Raw genomic sequence first — 9,941 nt, 5'->3', positions numbered from 1 at the left:
AATTGTTATTAAATGAAATGTGTTTGTCTTAATTTATGTATGTGATTTATAATTTGTTAGGTGAATTTGCCATATTGATAAGTAAAAGAGAGTTGAATAACTTGGTATGATTAAGTTATATGTAGCATTGGATGATTTTGGACATTGTTATAAACTCACCTTATTGATGTTTGACTGCTTTAAGCTAGCTAAAAATTATGCCAACTTAGGGTTGCCTTTATGTTTAAACAAGAATAAGGTAAGTATTTCATGCTAAAAATTTACTTATCATTCATTTACATTTATAGTAAACATACAAGAATACATCCAAAGCAATTTGGCCATTAGTCTAGCACACATAACCTCAACAAACATGTTAGTATGTATTTCATGTAAATATCAATAACAAGGATGAGCTCATCAAATATCGGGTTTCCAAGTATTTCATGTATATACAGATAATGGTTTCATTTTGATTGCATATGTTCTCATGTCAGAATTTCACCCGTTGAATCATTTGAAATCTCGATGGATACTTGGGTAGTACACATGAAGTGTACAATACTATAAATCCGTCAATTTATATTCGGGAGTGCTTTTACAAGCATATAAACAGAAAGCTCTCTCTCAAGCCTATATAACGAGATGCTCATGTGCGCATGTAACAGGAAGCTTATCCGGGCTTAATAACGGGAAGCTCATAAGAGCCATATTTAGAATGCTCATGCGAGCATATAATAGGTAGCTCCGAAGAGCACTTAACGGGTAGCTCCGAATAGCACATAATCAAGAAGCATCAGATAGCCATATAACAAGAAGTTCAAGCGAGCAATAACGAGAATCTCATAAAGAGCCATATACGGGACGCTCATAAGAGCTGCGGTGGGCCCACAATACATGTAGGGTCACGACCGACCGGGATGCTCCGAAGAGCTATTAACGGGAAACTCGTAAGAACTATTTAACTAGAAGCTTGAGAGGGCTTGTAACGGGACGCTCTTTCGAGCTACGGTATGTACGAACATATGCAGGACCACTACCATTTCAGGAAATAGAACCCTGTATCCAATCAAATTTCATTCATTCAAACGGGATTTAATATTTATCGGGTATTTTTCGGATATGTGATCAGATTTCATATACATGGCCAATATACAATTTCACATACAAATCATTCAAATCAATTCAAACATATAATTACACAATTAAGTTACATCAACTTACCTTGACAAATGTTCATGATTCGTAATCTACTAATTCAACACTTTTTCCTTTCCTCGATAAAATTCCGCATTTTGTCTTTCCGGATCAATATGAGTAAATTTAACTTAATTTAATACAATTCATAATCAATTCAATCCATTTCATATCTTAGGAAAATTTACTATTTTGCCCCTATACTTTTAATTAATGACGATTTCATCCCTAGGCTCGAAAAAATGAAATTCATTCAATTTAGTCCTTATTCCAAGCCTAACCAATTTTTACATATAACAATAACAGTAACTAAATTTCTCAAAAATTAGAAATTTTCCATGAATTTTACAACTTATCAATTTAGTCCCTAAATCATGTTTTCGTTAAAATTCCCCTAACAAAAGATGTTTATCTATCAACAACTTTTCATTTTCTACTATAAAACTTCATAATTCAACTATATTCATCCATGGAAAAATCTTAGAACTTTGATAACTTTGCAAATTAATCCTCAAAATAGCTTAATTAAGCTATTACGATCTCGGAAACATAAAAATTACTAATAACAGGACAATCTAATTAAGCCAAGAAAGCTTGCTTGAGCCCTTTTCTCTTTTTTCTTAGCTAGGGTTTCCATAAAAAAAATTGGGAAAGATGATGATAAATGATGATATTTTTGGTTTGTTTAATTATTTTTCATCTTTTCACCTTTTTCTTTCCAATTTCATCATTTTCTTTAATTAAATTTCCATGGATGAATCATCATCCTTATCTACTACCTTCTCTTAATGGTCTATTTGTCATATAAGGACCCCAAACTTTGAATTCCATAGCTATTTGATACATAAAGCTACTAGAACTCAACTTTTTCATTTCATGCAATTTGATCCTTTTCATCTAATTAAGCATCAAACCAGTAAAATTTTCTTAACGATTTTCATAAAATAATATTATAAATAATCTTCTTTTCGAACTTGGATTTGTGGTCCCAAAATCACTGTTCCGATTTTACTAAAAACGAGCTGTTACAGACTGAAAGGTGAGATTGTTTAGGTGTAATGAGTTGATAAGTAAATTAGAATTGGCATGTTTAGATGCAAAGGAAGAAACGCGATTCACTTATATTTTTTGTTGTATCTAAATGAAATTATATAAGCCTTTGATTTTTCATATGACATAAGTAAAGATACATTTAAGTTTAGATGATCATCATGTTGTATATAACATGTTAAATGTTTGAGTGACATGTTTAGGTGATTGTATTAGCATGGTATGGTACGGAATGGAATGTTTTTAATTGTTAAAAGATATATGCTATGTTTAGTTTGATTTGCAAATGGTTGAATTAGGTATCAAAGGAGATTTAAGCAAAAAAAAAAAAAAGGGGCCTCGTCATGACTACCAACTCCCAACGTTGCAACGTGAGCTGATAGAGAGTGACGTCATAATGTTGATGTGCATGATGTCGCGACGCGACTCATTGAATTAGCAACGTCACGGCGTGGAGATGGTGAAGTTGTGATGTCGATCTGAGAATTTCAAAATTTTACAAATTGGTCCTAATTCATGCTCAAGTTAACAAAAGAGCAAATTTTTATAAATATGTACTCCATGTTACTCAGGAATGATAATTAAAAAGAAAATTATAAATTTGAACTATTTTAGATAAACAAAATTATCATCTATATTTCTAATAATGTTTTAAATTTAATTTTGAATAAATATTTAGATAATGATAATTATGTTGTTTGTTTTATTAAAAAACGTCCTAAAACTTTAATTTTTAAAATGTAATTTATATAATTAATATTATAATATAGTGATAATTTATCACATTTATATTTTTTGAATTTAGATTACTAAAATGATAATTATTAATTATTGTGTTCCCATTAAAATTATTTTATATCGTCAAGTACAAGGAAACAAGCTTCACTACAATGTGTTTTTCCATAGAAATTTTATTTAAATTCTTTTTATTTATCCTTAACAAAAATATAGTTTAATGTTCAAAATTTAGAAATAAAATATGAAAATGATCATAAAGATAAATAATATTATCATAAAACATGTCTTATTTAAATTAAATTTTAATATAAATAAATATATTAATTTCTTAGGGTTTGTTTGTTTACATGGAAAAGGTTTTACCGAAAATATTTTCTGCATTTTTATGTGTTTGTTTCACAAAAAACAGATTGGTCAACGGAAAATGACTTACATATCAACGTAAAATAAGCCATTTTTCCTGTAAAATGACTTACCCTTTTGAAAAGCGTAAGTCATTTTCCGGAAAAGAGCCCCTTTATGGATAATTTTATTTTTATATAAAAATTAACTTAAATCAAGCTTAATATTATTATATTGATAATAAATTTTATTTTTATATTTAAAAAAATTTAAAATTATTAAAATATAAAAAAATTTAATATTATTAAACATACATATTAATTATTTATATTTAGTCATATAATAAATTATTAGTATAATAAAATAAATTATTATTTTAATAAATTATTTAATATTTCAATTTTATTTTAATAATAAATTTTAAAAACAATAACTTTAAATAATATTATTCACATATTATTGAAAATATTCAATATTCAATATTTTAATAATAATATTTATTACAATTATAAATATATTAATAATAAATGTTTTGTAGTATAAAAGTTAAAATATGTCATAAGTATATGTACACTTCATAGATTTGCAATTTAGTCTTTACTTTTCAAATTTGAAAATCAAGTTCAATTGTTGACATCGTTAAATATTTTGTCAATTTTGTTGATGTCACATTAAAAAAAACTCACTTGGTAGTCATGTAATTAAAAATGACGTTGTAATGAATCAATTTAACATAACATTTTAATATATGCAAAAACAATGTAAAATATAAAATTATAGATAAAAATAAATTCAATTAAACAATGAAAAAATAAGAAAACCTCAAATGTATGTTTGTTTCATTAAAACAACTTTTATGAAATATTTTCCGAAGTAGTGAAACAAAAGGAATTTATAAAAATATGAAAAATCTATATAAATGTCCACAACTATTGTATAGAATTATTTTAAATAATAGTATTTTAATTTCTTCATTTTAACATAATTTTTTATGTTCTTATTTTCAATTTTACTACGTGTCATTAATTTTTAAAAATCTTTTGAGTATTAAATTAAATTAAATTAAATATTATTTTAATTACATAGCGCATTGTTTATTTATGGTAATAAATTAATTCAATTCGTTGTAGGAAAATTAGATAATAAATCATTATGGAGATGATGAACATGTTGGAAAAGGGGGTTTGGGTCCCAAAACCTAACTATCCTTATCAAGGTTCAAAGCTAGCTAGCCACCCACTCATTGGTCATCGAACTGTACTACAACACTGCTTCTTCTACTTGAAGCGGTTAAACAAATAAAACAAAAACAGAAAAGGTCGGAATCGATGGAAAAAGGAAAAACAAAAGACAAAAAATGGTAACGCCTTTGGCCAAACTTTATCTCTTTTCTCTTCCTATAAAAATTGGATACCTTACGAAATTTCGTACTCAAAATCAGCTTCTCTCATTCTCTCCTTCACTTAAAAGATTGAGCTTCTTTAGGTAATTGGCTTCCTTCTTTTTCTTCTTCTCTCTGCCTTTGAACTAAAACAAAAGGAATTTTTTCACAGATTTTCAAGCTACAGATTCCCCATTCTAATTATGTTTATTGAAATTTTTTTGGGGGGGAGTTTAGTGTTGTTCACTTGCCTTACTTCAGGCAGGCGCTTCTATTCATTCATTCAAATTTGTCTGTTCTAATAAAAAAGAAGCAAGTTTGAAAAAGAGACTATCCAAAGCTCAAAGATGAAGAAAAGCAAACTGAAAATCACAAGACGTAAACCAATATCGGTTTAACCCGTTTTTACCCGGTTCTCAACAGTTTATCTAATTTCCGTTTTATAAGGGTGATCGGACCGTCGGATTTGTTGGTTCTCAGTTCAACTGATTGGTTTGGTTCAGTTTCGAAAATTATGAGTTCTAAGTTTAGGAAAAGTTCTAGACGGCAATAAGTTTGCTACAAACTTCTTCATGGTTGACTATTTTGACCATTTGCCAAAGAAAATGAAAGTTGTTTTTTTTTTTTTGAAAAGTTTCACCCATTTGCTTTTGCGATTTGCCTTTTTTCTTTTACCTGAATTAATTTCTTTTTATTTGCACTTACCGTTATGAAATACAGGCTCCATCTTGCTAGTACTTGGCTGCATAAAAAAGGAAAAAACTAGTGTAGAACTTTTTTTTTTTTGAGAACTTGATAGTAATTTGCTTTTTTTTCATGCTTTCCAATCAGTTTCTTCAAGGGGAAGTTAGATAGTGATCATTTCATCGCCTTCTCTTATTTTTGGTCATAGTTTCAACGATGTTGGAAAAGATGGAGATTCTGGACGTTGAAAAGCTAATAGGAGATTTCGAAGTAATGACCAAAGATGCTGAGAATGTTCAAAGAGAGACTTTAAAGATGATTTTGGAAGAAAATGGATGCGCCGAGTATTTGCAGAATATGGGCCTCAATGGTAGAACTGACCCTGAAAGCTTCAAGGCTTGTGTTCCTCTCGTCACTCACAAGGACTTGGAGCCTTATATTCAAAGAGTTGCTGATGGTGCTTTTTCTCCGATTCTCACCGGAAAACCGATAACAACCATTTCTCTCAGGTACTTTCTACCTCTTAGTTTGTTTGCTATCATTTGATTTCCAAGACTAACAGCCTTTTATTGAAATTCGCAGCTCTGGCACTACTCAAGGAAAGCCCAAATTTGTGCCTTTCAATGATGAATTGATGGAAAGTACTTTGCAGATATACCATACTTCCTTTGCTTTCAGAAACAGGTAATTAATTGAATATACTAGCAGTTTCCCTTTTATCCACACCTTTATTTTCAACCTTTATGATATAGTGGACATTAACTAGCTTTGAAATATATGTGTTATGCCCACAGCCCACCACTAAACAATTTTTTTGAGTTGTTATTAATTTGTTTCTATTTTTGGAATACAGAGAATTTCCTATTGAGAATGGGAAGGCTTTGCAGTTCATTTACAGTAGCAAGCATAGCAAGACTAAAGGGGGTTTGTTTGCTGGAACTGCAACCACCAATGTTTTTCGCAATTCGCAGTTCAAAAAAGCGATGACAGCAATGCAATCTGAGTGTTGCAGCCCTGATGAGGTGATAGTTGGTCCTGATTTTCACCAATCTTTGTACTGCCATCTTTTATGCGGGCTGATTTTTCATGAGGAAATTCAGTTGGTTTCCTCTACTTTTGCACATAGCATTGTTCTTGCATTTCGAACTTTCGAACAAGTTTGGGAAGAGCTTTGTGATGATATAAGAGAAGGGGTCCTCACAAGCCGGATCACTTTTCCTTCTGTTCGATCTGCTATGGCCAAATTGCTGAAGCCAAATCCTGAATTGGCTGATTTGATTGAGAAGAAATGTTCAAGATTAAGTAATTGGTATGGATTAATACCAGAGCTGTTCCCTAATGTTAAATACATTTATGGGATCATGACTGGGTCCATGGAGCCTTATCTGAAAAAGTTAAGGCATTATGCTGCTGATGTGCCTCTTATAAGTGCTGATTACGGTTCTTCTGAGGGGTGGATTGGGGCAAATATCAATCCAAGTCTACCTCCTGAGTCAACTACTTATGCTGTGCTTCCTAATATTGGGTATTTTGAGTTCATTCCTCTGAAAGAGAATGTTGAGGAGCATATGCAAGAAAATGGCAATGTTTCTTTCCTTTCCACGGAGCCAAAGCCAGTGGGTCTCACTGAAGTTAAGGTTGGTGAAGAATATGAGGTTATCATCACAAGCTTTGCAGGTACCTTTAATTTTTTCACCTTGTGGTTCAGATAATTCTTCTCCTTCCTATGCTTTTTGTTTTCATAACTGCTTGCATTGTTCCGAATTAATAAATTTCTTCAATTCAGACATTTCAGATGTAGTTGGTTAAGATAAAATCGCACCTTGTTCATATAATTATGAAGTAACTATATCAAACAGTACTTATAATTTATTTGGCTTTTCGATATATCTTTCTGTACATGCACATGGTTCTTTGTTGGTACTTTCCTCAAAACTAGGAAATAGAAGTTCTATTTTCAAGAACACCCGTGTGTGCTATGCGATATTTCTCGTTGCTTCATACTAGTAACTTTTGTATTAAGAATTTGGTAACTTCTGTTTCTTAGATGCAGAGATAAAACTCATAAATAAAGGAGACATATCTGATCCATCATGTCTTCATATGTTTCTTTATTTATATAATTTATTTCTATCCAATTTTTAAAGTAAGATGGTATTCTTTATCATATTTTCATGAAGTTTTTCTTAAGACACCTTTTAGCTCTTGGTTTTCCCCTTTCTAAAATCATTCAAGTATATAAGTAAGTCATTGATGGCTGTCTAATTAGTTGTCATCTCAAACTACATAGAGGAGGTTAATGGTTTTAACCATGTACTGTGAAAAGGATTGGATGGATATTTAGGTCAAAATTATTGTGTATTCACTGTTTTAATAATTAAAAGCATTATGGCCAAATGGATGCTTTTAGGGTTTTTGCATAGGTATTTGTGTAGAGTCATATAAAAGTTTAGAAATCATGAAGTTAATCACATAATACTTTTAAAGATGATTGGTGGAAACTTCTTGTATTTTAGTCACCGGCAATCGAATCCTGGTTGGCAAGTAGTTGCATTATTTACTTGTAGATGTATATGTATATAGTCAACATTAAGTATTGAGCTATTTGAAATGTTTGTCATCTCATTAGTGTAATTTGTTGGTTGTCCTTTTGCTTGGAAACATTCGTAGCTATTTACGTCCTAATTTTTAAAATAAGTCCAATTCCCTAATATCGTTTCATCTGTAAATCTCAGGTTTATACAGGTATAGGCTAGGGGACGTGGTCAAGGTTATGGGCTTCCATAACTCAACCCCGGAACTGAAATTTGTTTGCAGGAGGAATCTCATGCTCACCATAAACATCGACAAGAACACCGAGAAAGATTTACAACTTGCCGTGGAAGAAGCCGCCAAGTTAATTGCCGAGGAAAAACGGGAAGTGATTGATTTCTCTAGTAATGTGGACGTATCGGCTGACCCAGGTCATTATGTGATCTTTTGGGAAATTAGTGGGGAAGTAAGCGACGAGGTCCTAAAAGAATGTTGCAATTGTTTGGATCGATCTTTCGTGGATGCAGGCTATGTTAGTTCACGCAAGGTTAATGCCATTGGTCCCCTTGAGCTCCGAGTTGTTTGGAAGGGAACTTTCCACAAGATTCTTGATCACTATTTAGGATTAGGAGCTGTTGTTAGTCAATTCAAAACCCCGCGATATGTAGGGCCGACAAACAATAAAGTGTTGCAAATCTTGTGTGACAATGTTGCTAAGAACTATTTCAGTACTGCTTTCTAGAATGTAAAATTCCCTCGTTATTTCTATTTATATATAAATAAATGAAGGGTGTTTATTCGCTTAATCATCATCTTACTAATGCAACATATCATTTGATTTTTTGTGGGGCTTGTCATATAGGCCCCATAGTTGATTTTTAAGGTTTGGTGGTTGCTGTCCGTAGTAGGTTAGACTTTAATCTCAAGATAATTGCTTGAATCCCTATATTTGTTTTTAATGGACATGATGAAGTAGGACCAACTAGGAAGTTTAAACTTCTTTATTTGAAAAAATATAACACTTTTAGGGTACGTCCGATGAAATTAAAACTATCTTTCAGTGGAAGTGTGGGCTATGGTTGAGCCTGTGTTCTTAATCAACAAAGTAAAGTTGTTAACTTTGATTTTCAAATTTTTTAAATTAAATTTTGTAAAATTTAATGTTCAATTTAGGGTGAGCGTTCAAATGAATCAAATAAAATTTTTTTGAATTAATCGAGTTGACGAATCTATTTTATTATCCTAATTCGATTTGAAATTTTCTGTAATGATCCAAAATTCACGGGCATTGGAAAAGTACATTATCGGGCCTCCGTCTTAGCAAATCGAGCCCGTAAATAAATATTAGGAGTAATTGTGAGTTTGGTAGTATGTTTAAATAGGCTTTAATTAAGTGAAATTAGCTCAACTTAGATGACTAAATTGAATTAGGGGTAAAAGTTTAATTATAGATTAATATAAAATAAAGGGGATTAAATAGGAAATTATGCCTATTTCATTAGGTGAGGTGGCAATGGGAAGAGTTTATTATTATTATTATTATTATTATTATTATTATTATTGTGACAAATGTGTGGTAGTGATAATAAATATGTGTAAAATACATAAAATACACTTGTAATATATTTGTATATTTTTTAAATAATAAGCAAAAGATATTTATTAGTTATTATTATATTATAAAACAAATAAAGGCAAGTGTAAGGTGATGATAAAATACAAGTGTGTAATTAAAATATGTACATTTGTATTAAATTTACTTATTATTTAAGTAATGGATATTTGTTATAATTATATATTATATTATTATTAAATTAATAAATAAATATGATACAAAGAAAGTAAAAAGGACTAAAAGGACAACTAAACCAAAAACATAAGTTGAGACGGTTAATCCTTAAAATCTCATATATTATTAAATAATAAAGATATTTATTATGTTTTATTACTATATATTATATTATTATATTATTATATTATATATAAAGTAAAGTAAAGAAAGAAAACAGAGGAAAAATAGAAACAGAATAGAGGACGA

General features: G+C 30.3%; 1 protein-coding gene across 2 annotated transcripts; it reads left to right on the top strand.

Annotated features, from left to right (window-relative positions):
• The first annotated feature begins 4,650 nt into the window (after nucleotides 1-4,650).
• LOC105802783 (jasmonoyl--L-amino acid synthetase JAR4) lies at nucleotides 4,651-8,709 on the top strand. Of its 2 annotated transcripts, none has more exons than XM_012634636.2 (5): nucleotides 4,651-4,791; nucleotides 5,519-5,880; nucleotides 5,954-6,055; nucleotides 6,225-7,048; nucleotides 8,107-8,709. In XM_012634636.2, the coding sequence occupies exons 2-5, from the start codon at nucleotides 5,588-5,590 to the stop codon at nucleotides 8,643-8,645; spliced, it is 1,758 nt and encodes a 585-aa protein (XP_012490090.1). In that variant the 5' UTR covers nucleotides 4,651-4,791; nucleotides 5,519-5,587; the 3' UTR covers nucleotides 8,646-8,709. The 2 variants fall into 2 exon arrangements, with proteins under 2 accessions (XP_012490090.1, XP_012490091.1); XM_012634637.2 differs by having other exon boundaries at nucleotides 4,704-4,791; nucleotides 5,580-5,880.
• Nucleotides 8,710-9,941: the final 1,232 nt, after the last annotated feature.

The sequence above is a fragment of the Gossypium raimondii genome, chromosome 11, assembly GCF_025698545.1.
Source record: "Gossypium raimondii isolate GPD5lz chromosome 11, ASM2569854v1, whole genome shotgun sequence".
Lineage (NCBI taxonomy): Eukaryota > Viridiplantae > Streptophyta > Magnoliopsida > Malvales > Malvaceae > Gossypium > Gossypium raimondii.
Note: the sequence above shows the minus strand (reverse complement) of the source record. Positions and strands in the feature narration are given on the sequence as shown.